The sequence below is a fragment of the Sinocyclocheilus grahami genome, unplaced genomic scaffold (genome assembly GCF_001515645.1).
Source record: "Sinocyclocheilus grahami isolate Dianchi unplaced genomic scaffold, SAMN03320097.WGS_v1.1 scaffold23.1, whole genome shotgun sequence".
Taxonomy (NCBI): domain Eukaryota; kingdom Metazoa; phylum Chordata; class Actinopteri; order Cypriniformes; family Cyprinidae; genus Sinocyclocheilus; species Sinocyclocheilus grahami.
Window position 1 is genome coordinate 661,197 of NW_015505202.1, and position 20,756 is coordinate 681,952.

General features: G+C 38.9%; 1 protein-coding gene across 4 annotated transcripts; it reads right to left on the reverse strand.

Annotated features, from left to right (window-relative positions):
* Positions 1-771: 771 nt before the first annotated feature.
* On the reverse strand, positions 772-19,414 carry LOC107560395 (ligand of Numb protein X 2-like). 4 transcript variants are annotated; one of them, XM_016244564.1, is made up of 10 exons: positions 19,192-19,414; positions 14,915-15,471; positions 13,015-13,205; positions 11,608-11,804; positions 6,138-6,539; positions 5,837-5,971; positions 3,009-3,183; positions 2,665-2,908; positions 2,358-2,516; positions 772-1,818 (listed from the first exon to the last, which is right to left on the reverse strand). In XM_016244564.1, the coding sequence occupies exons 2-10, from the start codon at positions 15,307-15,309 to the stop codon at positions 1,683-1,685; spliced, it is 2,034 nt and encodes a 677-aa protein (XP_016100050.1). In that variant the 5' UTR covers positions 15,310-15,471; positions 19,192-19,414; the 3' UTR covers positions 772-1,682. The 4 variants fall into 4 exon arrangements, with proteins under 4 accessions (XP_016100050.1, XP_016100058.1, XP_016100077.1 ...); XM_016244572.1 differs by lacking the exon at positions 19,192-19,414 and adding an exon at positions 16,318-16,868; XM_016244591.1 differs by lacking the exon at positions 14,915-15,471.
* Between the last annotated feature and the right edge of the window lie 1,342 nt (positions 19,415-20,756).

Sequence of the window (20,756 nt, forward strand, 5' to 3'; positions counted from 1 at the left end):
TCTTAATGTTACTTTCCGTCGAAGCTAGAACTGACCAATTGGTTTGCATTATGTAGAGCAGGGCTGCAAAGAGGGGAGTGAAGAATAAACGCAACTCAGCATGAATGATTCAGATACAAACAGCTGCTTCTGAGATAGTCTGTTCATTTTCACTTGTGCTTTATGTATTTTAGGCTTCTTAATTTAGCAACAGCTTACTGCAAAAAAATTAAAATTAAGTTGAAATGTTGAGCTTTATATGGGCTCTAGGGGGCAGGCTAAGACACAATGAAGAATGTGGAGCAGTGTGAGTGCATGAAATTTAAAATTTGGCCTAAAATAATGTCTGAGAATGTCCTGGTACATGACATGTCATATGCATGTCATCGCTCGCCCTTCAAACTGCTCCGATGGTGTGATACTCCACAGGGCAAAGCTGCAGATATTGCCTGGGAATCAAATCATCAGAGGGACTATAGTAAATGATTTGGGAGTGAAATATGTGGCTTTAGCATTAATTCTTGAATAACAGAGAAAAGCATCACTGTGCAAACCAAACCGGGTTAAAATGTTGATGCCACTGTTGTTCTGGCAGATGAGATTTTGATCTCAAAGCAGTGTAGAATTATTCTCAGCAGATTACATGCATATTTATATGAAATTCAAAATCATTATTTGGAAAACTGCCAGTTAATAAAATTATAGAAAAGACCTAATAGAATCAATTACAACTATATTATACTATGAAGCAGAAGGGTGAACATAAAACCGCCACTGCTTAGAACAAGGACGTAATAAAATAAAACAAATATTTTTATTCTGTCGTCATAACCCTTTCACATTTGCTGTGCTTGTCCAAAGACCGAACATCATTGAAATGTACTAAAATGCATAAAAAATTCAAAGGGTTGAACTTACAGATATAAGAGGCACAAAAAAAAAGCATTCAAATAAACATTCTACAGTTAATGAAAGGCCAAAGATAACAATTGGCATTTTTGGTATACAGGCAATTAAGGCAGGTGTGGATCAGTGTGCTTGTACATATTCATAGCCAAGGCACCCAAGAGATACATTCTTAAAAATGTGTCAAACTAGCCAAGCTGTGGTTTAAAAAACAGTCCATACTATCACCCTAACAGCAACTACATAGTTTTACACAGATGTTACTAATCTCAGAACATATAATAGTGTAAAAAGTGTCATCAGAGGGGTGAGAATGTGATGTGGTCCAACTCCAGGTAGTCAAAACAATTACTCATATTTATTACCTCACTACTGACCACTCAATCATAAACCTTCTAAAAGATTATTACTGGTTATATATGGAAACAAGAAGTTCCATACTATAATATACCCAGACAAGTGGCATGATAAATATAACTTCTTGTTAAACAGGAAGTCAAGCTTGTCCAGTGCCCTCAAGTGCAGTTCACACTTTTTCACCATTACAGCTCAACAAAGTGCACTGCACACTTGTGAAACACTGAATGCCTACAGTGGGTTAAATAATATCAACCTTTCGGCTTGCTTTTAAACCTTGGGTCAATGATTGTTAACAGACGTCCTCAGTTTTCCACTCTGTTCTTAAGAGAGGCCACGATAATGTTCAAGACATCTCTTCTCCAATAACAGACTTGTGCATCAACTTAAAATCCATCTTGTGGTGGACTCAGTAACAGTGATAGAGATCAGGCTAGTCTTTAAACCAGGCTGCCAGGCCAGGAGACCACGGTCAATGTGACTTTGTTCTTCTGCAGTTTCAGCATTGGGATCAAGGAGGAGTTATTCATGCCAACTGTAGTGACTCCATTCACAGCCACAATCTCATCGCCGCACCTGCAGGAGAGCAGGAGTGAGTCAATAAACAAAGCATTCCATTTTATAGAGGAAAACTCGCTGCACTCAAGAAAAGTTTGTGGTCAGTAAGATGTTTTGAAAGAAGTCTCTTATGCTCACCAAGACTATTTATTTGATCAAAAATACAGTAAATTCAGTATTGTCAAATATTACAATTTATAATAAATGTACTCAATTTTAATATATCATCAAATTGATTTATTCCTGTGATGGCAAAGCTGAATTTTTTTCTTACTCCAGTTATCAGTGTCAATAATTCAGAAATGATTCTAATATGCTGATTTGCTGTCAAGAAACATTTCTTCTTATTATAAATATTTGAATACATTTGTGCTGCTTCATATTTTTGTGGAAACTGTGACTTTTTTTTACAGTATTGTTTGATGAATAGAAAGTTCAAAAGAACATACTTGCATCCTTGCTAAATAAAAAAAATTATTTTAAAAGCAACAACAAAATAGTCTTACTCACCCCAAACTTTTAACTAGTAATGCTGATAAAGAGGACAAGAGACTCACTTGAGGCGTCCATCAAAGTGAGCTGGTGTTCCAGGCACTATGGTCTTAATGAAGAAGGGCTGCTGGCCACGACTCTCCTCGTATCCTCCCACAATACTGAAGCCCCAGCTCTCACTGTTGGTCTTCATCAGCATAATATCACGACACCAGTGGATGTAACTTGGGATTAAAATATATGGTCAAATTATGAATTTTGGGGTAGCCCATACGGTCATATGCTAGCCTAAAAGTTATAGTAGAGGACATCAAATTTGAATATTGTACTCAATCAATATCACAACATACCCAGTGAGAAAAAAAATTGTACCTGGGCAGGCCCAACCAGCGGGTCCAGAGAGGAGCCCAGTTAATGTCATCCTCTTTGGGTCCCTCCAGTGTGTCCATGTCTTCTCTAGTGCTGGATTCTCCATCCTGTTCCTCCTCCTCAGCAAAAGTTTGGATGACTTGCAGCGTTACTGTGTTCTGAGCAGCCTGAGTCTTTAGGATGGTCACCGCCTCATTGTAGGTCAGATGGGTCAGGTCCATACCATTTATACTCAGCAATACATCACCTGGGAAACGGCAGCCATGACATCACAGTTAGCTCAAACTTTGCACATGAAGCTCACAGAGAAGAGCATTTTATATGGAGCCATGACTGAGGAGAATAACCTGTTTTGATGGTGCCATCTCTGTGCAGGCAGCCCACCGGCTGCACGCTAGTGATGTAGACAGGCAAACGGCTGCGGCAGTCTCTCCCACCTGCAATGGTGATGCCTAGAGAGTGTCGAGGTTCCTTCTTCAGACTTACTGTCTTCTCTTGACTGGAGAACCCAACTGGAGGCTCCTGAATCCAGATAATGCACATTAAACAACTTGCACAACACAAATTTAGTCAATAGAAATGCTTTAATGTAGATGTAAGTAACAACAACTTTCACCAGCAGCTGAATTAAGTACAAGTATATGCACAAATAGTCATGTAAACGCTGTACCAGTGTTTTTGCACAGTTGGACTAACAGGTCTAGATTTTGAAATGCGATTGCAACTTGGTTTTATCTACTACGAACAACAACTTTCAAAAAACTTAAAAAAAAATCTTTTAATGTTTTTGATTGAATGTCTCTTATGCTCACCAAATTTGTATTCATTTGATCAAAAATACAGTAAAAACGGTATTTTCTTTCTTTAAAAAATGTATTGTACTGAATCCACACTTTTGAACAGTGTAAACACAGTAAACAGACTACAGCTGGCCTTGCATTGTGAGCATGCTTTGGAAAACAGAACTGATGGTTTAATCCTTCAAATATTTGATTAAGTATGGTTACAGTTGTGTCATGTATACTTAAAAGACTGTACCTCAACTTACTGCAGATCCATTGTAACTGCGCATGCAAGTGTGCTTAATGATTAATGATAATTGAGTGTTCTGAAAAGGTCTGTACTTGGGGGATGGGTGAAAAGTGAAAGCTTAAGACATGTGCCTGACTCCTGCGATGAAAACATTTGTAAAAACAAACATCCCAGATCCAGCTGCGTAGCAGAAAAATGCGTTAATGTGAGCGGCTCGGACACATTGCCATCGTAACTCATAGATTGTGACAAAACACTCTCCTTCAGTCATCTTCTCCCAGTCTTACTGGAGTCTCCAGACCTCCAGAGGGGGAGGGGCTGCTTCTTCCTACCCAGCAGGGTGGCCCTTCCTCCCAGCATGAGCTCAAGCTTAATCTCCACAGGTGAAAGCTAACTGTCACCAGCTTTGATCCCCAGCTACAAACAAACACAGTGGCTGCAGCAGCTCAGAGAGCAGCACCCCTGCCTTTTGATCAGGGACGAGTCCCAGTGAGAGAGGGGGGCATCTGCTTTCATCTCCCACTACCCAGCCTGTGTTTGCTGCCTCTGCCTTCAGCTGGTAAGGAAGTGTCACAAAAGCAGGGTGTGACTGGTCTCTGGGTGAAAAGTCACCTAGCGCGCACACATGCGCAGGCAGCACAACATGCAACCAAGCTTTTGCCAGGGAGTCAAACTGTAACTACAAAACACCTTTCTTTTACTTTTTGATCCCCTTTACAATACCGGGTATTGTATGACTACCTCATAATACAATAAACTACCTCATAATATGCAAAACACCCCAATACATGTTAATTTAATAAATTGCAATCCATGAAGATATCATAATTTATGACTGAAAATGTGAAATGTATGAGAAATTAATTCCGTCTCACTGATTTGCTGAATCTCTCTTGTATGGCTTTCTTCACTTTTGGGCAGTGTTGTATGTATAAATTGCTGTTCAGATTTAATACTTTTATTCAGCAAGGATGCATTCAATTGATCAAAAGTGACAGCAAAGACAAAAAACTAAAAAAGTCTATTTCAAATAAATGCTGTTCTTTTGAATTTTGGGCAAACATTCCTTTGAATGAAGAATCCAAAAAAAGGTATCACTATTCCACAAAAATAGTAAGCAGCACAGCTATGATAACACTGATAATAATAGGGAATGTTTCTTGAGCAGCAAATCAGCATATTAGAATGATTTCTGGAGGATCATGTGACACTGAAGACTGGAGTAATGAAGCTGAAAATTCAGCTTTGCCATCACAGGAATAAATCACATTTTAAAACATTCAAAAACTGTTGTAATTTTTATTTCAATTTTAGTTTGTAATAATAACAGTATTTCACAATATTATTGCTTTTACTGTAGGGTGGCCATGTGCGCCGTTCATACGGGACAAGTCCAGGCCAGGATTTTTATATTGCCTAAAACATCCAAAATAGTTTGACCAATAACATACAGGTATTGTATATAATCAACCAATCGTGGCGCGTGAGAAGGCGAGATCTACAGAGAACGATCAAAGCGATGCAAATACACGCACGTGTATGTTCGTTCGTTCGAAGCATCGCTGCGCACCGATCATTGAATGACGCCAAAGTACCGCGAGAGCGATTCGAAAGCATAAGGAGCCGTCTGCTCTGCTCTCTATAGCTCTACTGAATGTCATACAACGATCGATCTGCACAGTACAAACAGCCAAAACCTGGATATTTTAGGCAATATAGAAATCCTGGCAAGGACGCGTCCTGTAAAAATGGCCCGTATGGTCACCCTATTTTACTGCCTTTTTAAAGAGAAAATAAATACATTTAGAGACGCCAAACGTTTGAACGGTGCATACATTTTCTATATATATATATATATATATATATATATATATATATATATATATATATATATATACACACATCACAGAAAACAGAACGGCCTTCTAGTTGACTGACTGTACACGAATAGTCACTCTGATCACACAGGCGGTTCAAGTACACACACACACAGAGAGAGAGAGAGAGAGAGAGAGAGAGAGAGAAGCAAGAGGGGTGTGAGCAAAACTTAAAGTAAAGTAAGCTAAGTGGCTGCAGCTATGACTATTTGTGCCTTTAAACCTGTCTACATTATGCTTTAGGGCTTGTGAAGCACGCTTTTTACCTTCATGTATTCAGATCGTCGTCTGAAGTACTGCGGTTCCGGGGCCCTCCTGGTCCCTCTGCTCTGCCCCTCACCACCCTCCTCAGAGAGATCAGGATGTCTCATCACTACAAAGTTCACACGCATTTCACATGCCTGCCACACACATAACAAAGAGCATAACAATCACTTACATTTACTATAAAACCTTAAATCCTATATATATAAATATCTCAATCTAGTGTTTAAAACTAACAGATTGTATTAATAGTAATTTGAGATATCCACTTTTTCTCTCTAAAGTGATTCTGTCTGTCTGTACCTGTATGATCTGAGCTGCGCTCTCTGGGGTGCCATGTCTCAGGTCCTGTCCGTTGATGCCCAGCACTTTATCATCATTCCTTAGTTTGCCATCTTTGGCAGCCAGTCCCCCAGGCAGCAGGTCCAGGATGAAGACTCCTGGCTCCTCAGATTTACGGATGAGTTTGATGCCCAGCGGCTCAGAGCGCTCATGCTTTACCAGGGTGACCTGGATGATGGTGCCAAGGTTCTGGTTGGGATTGGGTGACTGTGACGGGGGAGAAGCTGAGGGTTGAGCGAGATGTTCAGGCCGGGGCTTGAAGCCCTTCTCCTGCATGACAGTTAGCCTGACGCGGGAACATGACTGCCGAAGCACAGCAATGGCACGAATGTGGGGGATGGATGCCAAACTGACATCATTCACCTGCAAAGATCATACTGTTAACTTGAGGTCGCAAAGCAATAAAAGTAGCTACAGATTTTTTCTTTTGTATTGTGTCGTACAGCCAAGTGAAACAGATTATAAATATATATATATATATATATATAATAATATAAGACAGGGACTTGGTTTTTGCCATCGTTTATTGATTGGGTGGAGGCAGATCTAAATGCAAGCTTGGTTGTATGAAAGGGATGGGGTTTATGTCTGGTACATGTCACCAGAGAGAAGTCTGTAGGTTCACTGGAAGATTGAGTTATGACATTTGGATTTTAAACATTACAAGTTACATTTTTTTAAATGTATGGATGAATCGTTTACAATAAGAAGCATTTAGAAATATGGTGATTTTCCATTTTTGCCAACTTTACACCCAATACCTATAAAGATCATTTGGATCATTTTGGTTCATTAAGCTTCATGTTTAAAAGCTAAAACAACACAAATATCAGTATATATCTAATGTTTTTGAGGAGTTTTAATGTTAAAGTCAATTTACTCATGAGTAAATGATCAACTCATGAGGGAATTCAGGTTAATGTCTAACCTTTATTTTAGATCCAACCAGTAGGCTTTGTTCTCTCTAAAGAACAGCATATTAAAAGATCCTAAAATAATGCTGTTATCAGGGGCGGCGCCAGATAATTTTGAACGCAGGTGCTGAGGGGGTGCTAGATCATTGACAGGGGGAGCTGGGCAATTCAGGGCTCCAGACTCATTCTTCCCACTGGTCGCTCTTTTGCGACTAACTTTCTCAGGTGGTCGCACGAGCACATGTTTTTTTTTTGCTACAACATGGGATTAATCAATGCATGCCGATGAACTTGTATCATAGTTTATAGTTATATGGAAACGAAAGTGGTTAACATTCAACCCGTTCTTTTTCATCAGTAGTATTATTTGTGATTTGAATTTTGTGAAGGAGAGTTCCTCTTTTGCTGTGTTATAAGCCTGGCTTCCGATGCTTTCACTTTCTATTTTGCATCTTGTTGTCACGTTTTACAATAAAAGATAATTGTCTGTTTTGCTTACATCTATACCTTTCACTTTTTAAGACTAAAACAAAAGATAGATTCATTGTTATTTTTAATTAAAAAGCACAACAACAATAAAACAGTCAGATACAATGACAAACTAGCTTACAAAACGTTTATTAACAAAAACGAATAAGACGAGGCATGGCATACACCACATGCTGTATTATATAATGACTAATAAATTACAGGACGTTTAGCAAACACTGAGGAATCAAAAAAAATAAAAAATAAAAAAAAGGAGCCTCCATAGCATAACGTGAGGTAAACAGCAAAGATAAGCTTTTCAAAATGAAAACAAAAAGAAAAGTAAAACTAAACTTGCTGCCGGTGACAGTGCTTGCATGTTTTTCCCCCACAAGGATACCAACATGTTCACATTCTCTGGTTTAAGAAGCGGTCTTTTACTTTTCTTTAGCGTGAAAACTATCCACTGTTTCCTCAATATTTGCATAATTTTTGCTGAAAAAAAACTCTACACACGAAGCGCTGCGCAGCTCAAATGAGCTGCCTTTTGATGTTTCTCATATGCAACAGAAATGGCAGTGCTCATGAGTGGAAAAAAGCCAGTGCGACCGCTTACAAAATTCAGTCACACAGGCAGAAAAAAATGGAGTCCTGCAATTAATAGTAAATATAGCCAAAACAGGTTATTATTATTTTTTATATGAATAATAAAATAAACATAATGAAAACTCGCCCACTCGATTTTATAATATTCTTTAATTTTGCAGTCCATATGAAAAGGTGTATTTCTATTAAAAGCACGTTCATGTGGAGATGGCAAGTCAGCGTCGGCAACTCCATCTTTGCACCCGACACTGACTCAGAAAGCGTTTATTAATAAATAATTAAAATGTCTTCTTCCCCCCCCCCCCGACACGTTCATAATCATTTTGCCGGTGCTTTGAGGCAATTGCTTTATGCGTGAGCTTGAGCACGAAATAGCCTAATACGCCTGCCTATATATTAAAGGGGTCATATGATGTTGCTAAAAAGAACATTATTTTGTGTATTTGGTGTAATGAAATGTGTTTATGCGGTTTAAGGTAAAAAGAAAAAAAAAAAAAAAAACATTATTTTCCACATACTGTACATTATTGTTTCTCCTCTATGCCCCGCCTTTCTGAAACGCGTCGATTTTTACAAAGCACATCGGTCTGAAGATCGAGGTGTGCTCTGATTGGCCAGCTATCCGGTGCATTGTGATTGGCCGAATACCTCAAGCGTGTGACAGAAATGTTACGCCCCTTGCCATCCATGCCTTGTCCCGGCCAGAGCGACGAGACAAAAACATTAAAACCCATTATAAACGAGGCATTTGTTGCATCCAGTGGGGACATAATTACAGATTATAATGATTTATACGGTCTTTTTACATGTTGCGCATAAACGCTACTCTACACTGCCCAAAACTCGCGTTCAAATCGTCAGTGGCAAATTCTTTAAATATAAAAAAAAAAAACTTACTTACAGAAGGGTTCTGGAACAGTGTTGCAAATACAACTTAACCACTGATTTCTAGTCGTGTCCTCTTTTGGAAGACCAAACAAAGTAGTTTCGCTAACACAACAAAACACAGCGTCACACACGGCGGGGCTAGAGTGAGCGGCGGCGGGCGGGCTTGAGAACGGTGCGGCCGGCGGGCTTGCGGCAACCACATGTGACGACCCCGGGCTGGACTCCACTTCGTCCACGGTGAAAGCCGATCCGGCGATCGACAGCGTGAAGTTGATGTATTCCCTCAGCGACCAGCACGGATCAGCTCCAGGCATGACGAAGCGGATATCGTCCTCTTTTGGAAGGCCAAACAAAGTAGTTTCGTTTTCACAACGCGAAACAGCACCTTCACGACATGGCGGCAGCAACAATACTACAGCGAGAATAGAAGTTACGCCTTCTTTCTTTGCGTGAACATTTGGGCAGCGTTATGCAAATCTTCCCACATCATGACGTAGATATGTGGGGGTGTGTTAAACCGAGCCGTTTTAGGTAGGCATGGCTGACTCTTAACTTTTATAAAGAATATCTCTTTGGATTTGAGACTTTAGTCTTTGCAACTTTACAGATCTTCTTTATGCACCAAGAGCTTGTAACACTCCAAAGAGAAAGGAAAAATTTTATTCGCATCATACGACCCCTTTAATATAACATGCAACTAGTTGACTAGAAAAATCTTTAGTCGGGGGCAGGCCTACTTAGCACAAGGAAGCGCTCCATTTTTAAAATAAAATGCTATAACGACATTACGAAAAGTGCGACAGCTGAGTCGTTATAGCATTGCACAAGTCATGCATGCATGCATAAGGAGTCAAATGTGTTTTTTCCCCTTTTTTTATGATCATCTTAATTATTAAATACAATAGGCTATAGCATGTATATAATTGATTCCAGGAAAAAAATCTGTGAGGGCGCTATGGGGGTGCTTTTAACTTTCTTGGGGGTGCTGAAGCACCTGCTAGCCCCTCCTTAGCGCCACCCATGGCTGTTATTTATGCTTCTGGAACAAAAATTAAAAAAAAGAGAGAGAGAAAATCTTTCTGCCAGAGGCTTGGAACAGTCCTTTGTGATAATCAATGGTGTGTTGAACCAGAAGAGGAAAAAGAGATATCCCGTTTCAAGAAATAAGATATCTAAGCCATCCACAGATCTCTTTACAGGCCATAGCTCCCTAAAAAAGCCAAAGAAGCTCCACTTGTGATACAGATCATCCTAGGGCTAACGGCTGACATCATTCAGATTTCCATATTTATGATCTCTGGAGGCATACATTAAAACTCAAGGTTGAATTTGAATGTGAAGCCAGTCGTGCTAGCTCACTTTACTAAGGCATTGCATTCCAGGACGACTAGGAGCAGAAATCCTAGGAGAGCGCAGGATTGTGGGAACAAGAAAGTAAATTTGCTTAACTGAACTGAATTGTAATTGAGAAGCATTACTGTGTAACTGAGCTTTTTAAAGGTGAATTCTGTAATTTAATGCCAAGTTAAAATGTTTTACAAATAAACAAATACACTGTGTTTTTGTGAAGAGTCATCTGAATGGTGTTTAGGATGAAGATGGTACGCATAATAGCTTTTTATACAAAGTGTTTTAATGATGTATTTTCACCGTGTTGAAACGACGTGAACCGCAGTGTTTCACTAAATGTTGGAGAGCGAAAATTAGACAATGAAACACTTATTTTCGTGCTTCACTAGATTAAACAAAGAGATAATCAGTACCTTTACGGCCGAAGAAGCAGAAAAGGTCTTAAGCCAGAAGACCGAAAGACTGACAAAGGCAAAAAACGAGTGTAAACATCAGTACAGCATACACAAGGTGGACAGATTTGGTGACTGAGACCAAGTTACTTCGATTTTGCTGGGACAGATAAAGGAATTAATTGTGCAGACCACACTCTAAAACTCACTAGGGTTTTTGTAATAATCTGATCTCTAATAATAAGTACTGATCTCTGTACTTAAAGTACACAAAGAACAGTGAAGCTAATGTTAGCTAAAGAACTAATGAATGCCCCTTTAATGTCTAAATCGGTCTTAATGAAATCAGAATTTTCTAATTTAACATGTGAATGACTCTCTAATTTCTCTATCTTCCATTAAGTAACAAAACAAACAATCTGTAAATCAGCTAAACATGACCAATTAGAACTTGTGAAAAGTAGGTCAGTTCTATAGGACGTGTATTGAACTAACCCTATTTTGATACATGACCTATGACAGAATTTGTCAACTCAACTGAAAACTTTTAACACTTTTACATGGTCAGTAATGTGCTAGCCAGTGGAAATTTCCCAACATTTAGGAAAGCAAGGTCTTGTGACCTTTATTCAGGGATGTGACTGCAATGTAAACACAATGATGCTGGGGTGTGTACACTGACAACATGAGAACTGGATAGAAAGACAGATTCTGAGAGATAAAACTGGTGGAAAACATCTAATAAGTTCAAATCGATAGCAATTGATAATATAAAACAAACATAATGGCATGGTGAGCTGAGCTATGCCTCACCTCTAGAATATGATCTCCAGGAGCTAGCTTGCCATCCCGAGCAGCCAGTGAATCACGCACAATCTCCTGGATGACAATGTTGCCCAAGGGTGTTTCCTTCCCTCCTACTATACGCAATCCCAGATCCTCGTCTGGATCCTCTCGAAACAGCTCCACCACAGTCGCCTCTGCCACAAGACTGGACCTCAGAGGGGTGTCTGGGAATCCAAAAGACCATCAGGAACCTGATTTACAAATGCTTAAAAACTTCTAAGTAGTTTAACATATGGCAGAAACACAAGCAGTTCCTTCGTGGCAGCTTTGGAATGAGTCATTTACTTAAGGAAGCACACAAACGTATGATGTAATATTCCCGTGAAATATTAAGAGAGTTGCTAAGTGACTTTATGACTAACAGCATTTCCATTAATCCAGATGACAGATCCAAACTCCCCCCCAGGTGTTTTAGAGCTTTAATCAGAAAAAAAGTTGATGTAAATCTCTATGTGTATACATGTTCTCAGACAGTGACGATCGTTGGTTTTAATGCCATAATTTATTTTGATGCAATATTAATAACATCCTGACACATCCTGGTGATCTTCTCACAGTATAAAGGGGCCACATGAAAGATTCCCTCTGATTTGGTTTACCCAAAAGAAAACAAGGCTGCAAATCAATTTCCCCTGCTTTTCACTGTCTGTGCTACACTCTTCTCACCTTAACTCCTGAGCTACCACAAATCGAAAACATGTTACGTAATTAAAAAAAAACAAAAAAAACACCAAGAATGTGCTTTATTCTTTTCTAAATCTAATCCTTACCAGGTGGTGTACAGTACAGAAAAAGAGATAGTATACAAATATTATATATGTAAAGAGACAGCGATATTGAAATTTTAGCTGTTACCAATAAAATGATAATAATTTTCATGCTATAATCAATAACCAACATTAAAATTATTTTACCTAAATTCATTAAAAATAAAACACTAAAAGCAAAAATCAGTGATTTTAAATGCTATAAAATGCTAAATAAAACAAAAGATTTGATATTTATTTATTGTGTTATTGTGTGTTCTCTACAGAATGTTAAAGATTAAGTTTAAGTGAGTGTTAGATGACAGCAAAGCTAATCTAGGGGAGGGGAAATATGCATGAACAATTAAATATCCAATACTGAAAGACAGAAAGAAAGAAAGAAAGAAAGAAAGAAAGAAAGAAAGAAAGAAAGAAAGAAAAAGAAAGACTGCAATATTGTCTGATAATCATTTTGGTACCGATATTACATAAAATGATGTATATACTCCTTATTTTAGTTAAATTTGGAATATCATAAATACTTAGACATGGATCAGCTAATGCTCATATGGTTTTGTAATAATATTTGATTGACAGGGTACAAGAAAAACAGAAAGTGCTGCTATACCATCTTCACCCTCTTCAAAGGCTGGATTGACCAGTCCAGGTTCTGAGGGTCCGTGGAGTTGACCTGTGCGTGCGATCGGGGTAGACTTGGCGTCAGCTAAATCTCCATCTGATTTGCTTCCCTTTAACTCGTTCCAGGAGGGTCTCTTTTTTCTCTCCGCCTCTTCCCTGAGTCGTCTGAATGCAGGACATCTGAGAAAGAGAGAATTGGAGCACACTGAGTCAGAGAGAACTTCTGCATCATTACTCAGTAGTCTGCTCTTAATTAACCTACAAGACATCCATTACCAGATGGCAGCAGCAGTAACTAAAAATATCCTAAACATGCACCAATGCTGACTACTGCTCTGGATCTGCCATATTCAGGAGTCAGCGGAAAACAGCAGCGAAAAACAAATAATGCTTAATCGGTTCAGTGCAAATCTACGTAGCATTTATCTATTAAAGATGAACATGCTCAGGGAGTGTGAATTCTCAGTACAGAAACAAGAGGAGCTATGCAGATGAAGATGCAAACAGGCTTTTCTGCTGCATTGCAGGGATGGAGATGGTACAGGTTAGGGTTGGGCCGATAGACGATGCCATCGTCCATCGCCAATGGCTGATAGACATCACGATGTTGAGCCGGCATCGTGATTGCATCCCCCCCCCCACCCCCAATCCGCTGCATCCTAATACCGTGTTCGGAAAAAAAATTATGTGTATACGGAACCCCTAAAGGGAATAAATACGAGACGGGAGGAAAATATATATTTCAATATTTTCCCTCGCAGTTATATCATTGGGTAATTATACTACATATATTTCGGGCATCAGGGAGCCGCTATTATACCTGGCATTGAAACTGCTTTTGAATGCACGATGGCTATTTAGTTTCACTTTCAAGATTCGCAATCTCATGTAGCCTGTTTATACTATGGAGCAGCAGTATAGTTACTTACCACACATTTGACAAGATTAGATGTTTGTCAGTGGTGCACAGGATCTGCAAATCATTCGCCATCGTCTTTAGTCATCTCTCCTTACTCTGTTTATGTGGTAAGTGAAATTTTATTTACTGTAATGTAACAGGCAACCTTTACACCGTGTCTACACTGGACGCGACAGTTATCATGTCGCGCCGCACCATGCTGCATCAGCTAAAGTCTGTCTGGACCGTTGAAAATCATTTGAAATTTGTGTCAGCATGTCATAAATATAATGACATGACAAATGACAGAGTTTACTGTCGGGGATTTGTCGTGTCGCACCGCGCCACATCCAGTGTAGACAGCATCACTGATTATAATAAGTTCTATACACTGATCTATATATAATGAATCTCTATTATAGATCAGTGGTTCTATAGTATTTTGCCACGCTGCTCGTAAAAATAGTATTTTTATAGTATTTTTTTTTTTATTCAGTGAATCAACCATTTAGTGAATTCTTGTGAGCGAGGTTGAACTCTTAATACTGCCTTAATCCTGTAACTTTACAGGCAAAAATTAAACGTCAACTCCCATGTGTTTCTGGCAGAGGTGACGACGAGGCTGAACTATCTGCACACATTCTATAGTAATCACTCATGTAATTCCTAATTAACTCCATTATGTAAAATAGAGTCACCCAGTTCTTTCAGCAGTCGGTCATACGGTCCACTTATGTCTATTCTTTAATCCTGCTCAGCTCTCTCAAATCTCTCTGTTCACATGAAACCTGGATAAGTGGAATTCCACAAATTTTTCAGCTGCTCTCTTAATCTCTTAACGGCTACATGTGCATGTTTATCAACAGACTTCTCATAACTGATTTAATTTAATTTCTACATGATATCTGCATTATCTATGTCTATATCTCTTTGACTTTATGCTATGTTGCTCTAGTGATATGTAAACATTTCCTTTGTGGCACGCACTAACCTGTTGTGAAGATGGGGCTGCAGCTCGCAACGTTGCATGCTCTGCTGGCACTCGCTGTGGAATGGGCACAGCACGGCCAGTTTGTCCAGCAGGTTGCGCACCAGAAGGCTGGAGGCACGGCATTGCTGCAGCTGAAGCCTCTGGCGGTCGACGGGACAGAAGTCCTGGTCGTGCAGAAAGTTGCTGAGGCATTGGAAGCAGTACGTGTGGCCACACGGCGTGTCCATGGGCTGCAACAGAGGCTGCAGGCAGATGTGGCACACCAGCTCGTCATCCACCTCATCCTGATATTCAAACAGGTGACTGTCCCGACCATCATGACACTGTCCACATTCCTTACACACCCGCGCCCACGCTATGCCACCCGCCGGTGGAGACTCCTTGGGCTCTGTCATGGCCTGAAGAAGTTAAGCTGGACGTCCGCAGGGCTGGAGAGCTTATGCCACTTTCTCAGCTTGCAAACTCTACATCAGCTTCATCAGATGAGAAGCAATCAAATATTTCCAGAAATCCAGAAAGAGAACAAACTACAAGCCGCTTCATCTACACCCAAGTTTCTGTTGGAAAAAAGAACAAAGGAAAACTGAAGCTCACGTCAAGCATTCTTTTTTGGGCTCATGCCGGCTGGACAGGAAATGACATGGATCCACTTAACCACAACAATATGGGAAGAGGGCTGGAGCTGTATCCTTTCCACGAGTTTCCTTCCTCAACAGCAATCTGAGTTTGGCTAACTATCACTGTTCAAGTCATTAAAACGGTTAAGCTCTGTGAAATGACAGGAGGGCAGCAGTCAATATTCACCTACTAGGGCGAACAAAGAAGCAGCTCAGAAAAAAAAGAGCAAGAACTCAAAATGAATAGTGTAGAAATTACAAGCTTGTTGTTAATGACTTCATGCCTGATCAGTAAAGGGCCACTTCCCTCTGTGAACCACATAATCTCTGCTAAATCCATCTACAATGAAACCTTGTGTATCGTAACCTTAAATAAACTACATTCACGATGTCATGTGGTGTGACTCCCTGAACACTCAAAAAAGTTTATATGAATGAATAATTCAATTTTTTAAAAATTAATAATAATAATAACAAAAACACTTTTAACCTTGAATAATATATTTGACTTTAAATTTAGTGCATGTTTTTTAAATTAGATTTTTCCTTTTATTTATTGTGGGCACTCATGTCAGTGACCCTCATAATGATACTACAAAATTTATTTTTTAGAATACCATAAATACATAATGATAACACTACACCAAAACTACCATTCAATACAAACAATTAATAACACAATGCAATGACACAATTAACAACCGGCATTTCAATCGATGAGCATAACAAACACACCATCCGCCATGAATGTGAGGTAGTAAATCTCAATCATTAATTCCAACCCACCTCAGATGCTGGCAGTGCAGTCAGACTCCCAGCAGCCACTGCATGAAAATAAGAAACTCAAGCCCAACAGCTGCGCTGGCCGCCTGCAGCCTGACTGAAACCAGAGCCCGTCATCTCAACTAGGGACAGAGTGTGTTTGTGCGTGTGAGTGTGTGTATGCAAGGACATGCAGTTAAAGGGGAGCTCAACAGAGAAACGTTCAGAGTCCGGCTGTGTCGACCCAGGAGGAGGGGTTGAGAGCGTGTTGTATACGTGTGTGTCAGGGGATGAGGGGGAGTGTAGACTGCTGATGTGGTACTAGTACAGGCAGAGCATTCTAAGAACTAAGCTCAACCTATTTCCTCTGGCCAGTTACACAGTGAGTTGTGTGTGTGTGTGTGTGTGTGTGTGTGTGTGTGCGCGTGCGTGTTTTCCAAGGTTAAGCAGAAAATATTTCTCTCCCTCACTGACCTCCTTCATATTCTACAGATAGATGAATGGACATAACCCAGCGAGCGCATTCAGCGCAATAATTAACGCAAAATCAGTGATTCACAACCCAAAAAAATTACCACTGCATTTAAATAAGGGGCAAGTCAAGTAGAATTCATTTATCATTCTAAAGCTAAATAAAATATTTAACTGATATTATATATTCAGGGTTTTCAAAATTTTAGATGCAACAGACCCCCATCCTAAAATGTAAAAAGCAGCTACACATTTCATGTACAAAGACCCAGTTTATACTGGGAAAAATAATATCATAAATGTCTCAAATTATTTGGAAAATATTTAGTGTTCTATTATACTTTTTTAAAGCTTTTAAAACACTTTAAAATAATTTAGTAATTTAGTTCACTGTTAAATGTAATCTTTTGCAAACATCAAAATATCCCATTTTCATACTGTACATTATCATGCTCTGATACATACATTTTTTAAAGTATTTAAAATGCCTGATTTGAAGTTTAATAACGGATTTGGAGACAAAACAGTACATAACTTTAATATCAGCCATAACATGAAAATAACTTTCCAGAATTTTAATATTGCAGCCCATGCATGTTTAATACTACATACTGTAGAAAAATACTGATTGATGCTTGCCAGTGTAAAATTCATCACCACAATTCTAGGGTGGGCTAGGTCGCAACTATGATACTGAATGGTACCAACTGAATATATATAACAATATTTTCATCACAAGATATGGTTTCAATGAAAGTAAATATACACACTAAATGGTAAAAGTTCCTTAGTAAACACCACAAATTAAGAGCAGCCTTGATAAACATTCTAAAACACCCCATAGCCTCATGGGAGTATCTTACACACTGGAGACAAGCAGCTTGTCAGTCTCTCCAGTCCCGTAATGACTTAAGAGTTTGTGAACCTCTCAAAGTTGAATTCCACTACAAAACCTAACAAATCTAAGTCCACATACCTCCTGGAGTACACAATGCGTCACTTGTTTGTGTGCTAAACAGTCACTGAATGTGGACTGTTTCAAAGTCCATACAGTGTTTCCAGATGTTAGGATTACCAGGTTGCTGATGTCATAAATTAGCACTATTCCTGACCTGTCCACCACCTACAGAACAAATGGTAAATCAAAGAAAGCATGAACACCCAGTCTGAAATGCTCTCACCTACCCAATTCTAGCAGGGGCCATGAATCATTCCCTCAGACACACCCTTATAGAATAAATACACGGGCAATGGCACAGCCCCGACAGAATGACTTAGTTTGGAAAGTATGAAAATATACCACTGTATATAGTCACCTGGAGTTTTTCTTCACTGAAGAAGGCTGATTAAACATTGTCTACTCTAACCAATAATACTTGCACTGCCTCTAATCAACATTTTAGGCCTTAAAGAGGCAGTTCACCCAAAAATGAAAACCGTTTCATCATTTACTCCCCCCTATGTCATTCCAAACCTTTCTTTTTATGTGGAACACAAAAGGAATAAGATGACATAATGATAGGGAATGACAGCGTCAGTCATCATTCACTTTCACCGCATCTGTGCACTGCTCCACAGAAGAAGAAAGTCATACTGTACAAGACTGAAATAACACGAAGGAAATGACGACAGAATTTTAATTTTCGCGATGAACGATCCATTTAATGTTAGAACAAGTGTGAACAACCACACTTTCTCTTCTACAAGAATAAACAAGCCGTCTAAAAAAATACACACCACAAGCAAACAACCAGAAGAATGGGACAAAGAAAGTACAACATGCATCATATTTGCTTACTTTTGGAAGTCTGTTGCAGTTGTTTATTCTGAAAGGAGACTCCACCTTCTGGAGGGGGGTAAATTGATACCTTTTTCTAGAGTCATAAGCTAATTTTAACAGCATGCTTTAAAAAATACAATATGTTTTACTTTAATACAGTATATCATCTGATATAAAACATTTGACTTTTCTAACCTTCTGAATCGGTCAACGTGGTCTGACTCTGACCTACACGTTGCAGGTAGATGTGACGCACGAGAAAGAAGAAGCCATAAATCATTCATCAATCAGCTGACAGGAGATTCTGATGGTAACCTTGACAACCTAGTGCCCTTGAATTACATATTGGGCAAAGAAGCGATACAAATAACGCATGCGTTTCTTTGTGTAACTCAGCCTAGTTACCTTTATCTTAACAACGTACCCAACCTGCTAAACCCACCTACAATGTGTTCGAGCTGACCTGTTTGTTATGAAAGAAGCGCTGTAATGTTCGCTTTACTGTCATTTTAACCTTCATTCATTCACATTCAATGATAATAAGGCAACAACAGTAGCTTACAGATGAAGTTAAAGCAAATATTATGAGATTAGTGTGAAATGAGACGCGTTGGATGTTTCGCGCTCAAGACCGAAACTAGTCTTACCTGTGCGGATTCCGGAAGTAATAAAACAAAGACGCGGTCGAAATATAAAACATCAGCCGTCTTCACGTCGTCTAAATTCCAAAATATGAGTATCTCATTATTTCCTTTACCGTGTTTTAATACCTGGATAACACGGCAGGTATTAATAAATGGTAAGCGATGCAATAAGCATGAGTTTCAGACAACAAGTCGGATCTGACGCTTTCACAGGAAGTTTGCGCAGGTAGAGAATACATTTACCTTTGGACTCAGAGCGTGGTGGGCAGGTGCGAATGTGTGTGACGCGGGGAAAATACTGAATTTGGGAAATGTAAAAATACTGAAATGTGAAGTCGGGATCATTTTTAAACTTTAATTTTATAAAGTTTATACAATGCACAGTAAAGCACTTTTCAGTTGCCACAATGCTAATAAACAGTCCATTATAGCAACATTTAAACTTGAACATATTTATGAAACACCAAGGAAATTATGAAACACGAAAAAACAGGAAAATGTAAGACAAAATGTTTTAAATATTGTTTTGGCCAGCAATTTGCTTTAGATACTGTGTTGGGACAGTGTCTACCAAACATACACTACAGAAATATATATAATAGGCCTACATTTGATAAACTTACTAAATATAAACACAACAACTTACAAACAGACCCAATAAAAGTGTGACTTGACATTTATGACAAACACAGTTGAGTTAAAAAACCCTCTTCATTATATTGTTGACACTTGTTTGAATGTTTCCTATTTAGTTTTATTGTGCTCACTTTGTTTACTAAACTTGTTATAACAAAAATGATACTGATATTTTCATTCTAATGGAGTTTAAAATGAAATGTCCTAATATTATTCTAATTTAAAAGAGTGTGTGACAACTACCCCCAGTCTCCCGTGTACACAAAATATCAATAGATTAATTTATGTGGCTTTCTCAGAGTCTGCAGGACCATCTTATTTGTCTTCTGAATGACTATAGCTATGAATATTGTGCAGTCTTCACGTTTTGACAATAGTGTTAATGTTTAATGTCAGCAATTCATTAGTGGCTGTGAGAATAGCTGAAGTTTGACAACAGTTGTATGGGCATCATTCATTTTAGTATAATGCACTTGTCCAACTGTTAAGTGTCCTCGTTCAAACAGTTCATGTGTATAATTGTTTTATGGGTGCATGATTAACAAATTAATTGCAAGGACCATTGCTATACTCGCTGAGCGGTTTTCATCAAGCAGCAACCCTGCAGGAGTATATTCAAATGAAACTTTTCTTAATAACTATAATTTTAAGAGAATAACTCTTACGTGTTAATTCTTCTCTCCTACTAGAAATCAGAGTGAGTGCAAAAAAGTCTTTCTAAATGATGTCCAATAAAGTAATAACTCTTTGTTTGTGATCCTGCTAGTTAAAAGCACTTTGACACTTGAACAGTGTTGGCTTCTACCCCCTGCAGGATGCAAGGGAAGTCTCCCCTCATAAAACCTCTGCTGAGGCTGGTTCCCTGTTTGATTTATACCTCTGTATGTCCAGCACAGACAATGACTCTTGCTTATCAAACCAATCACTGTTCA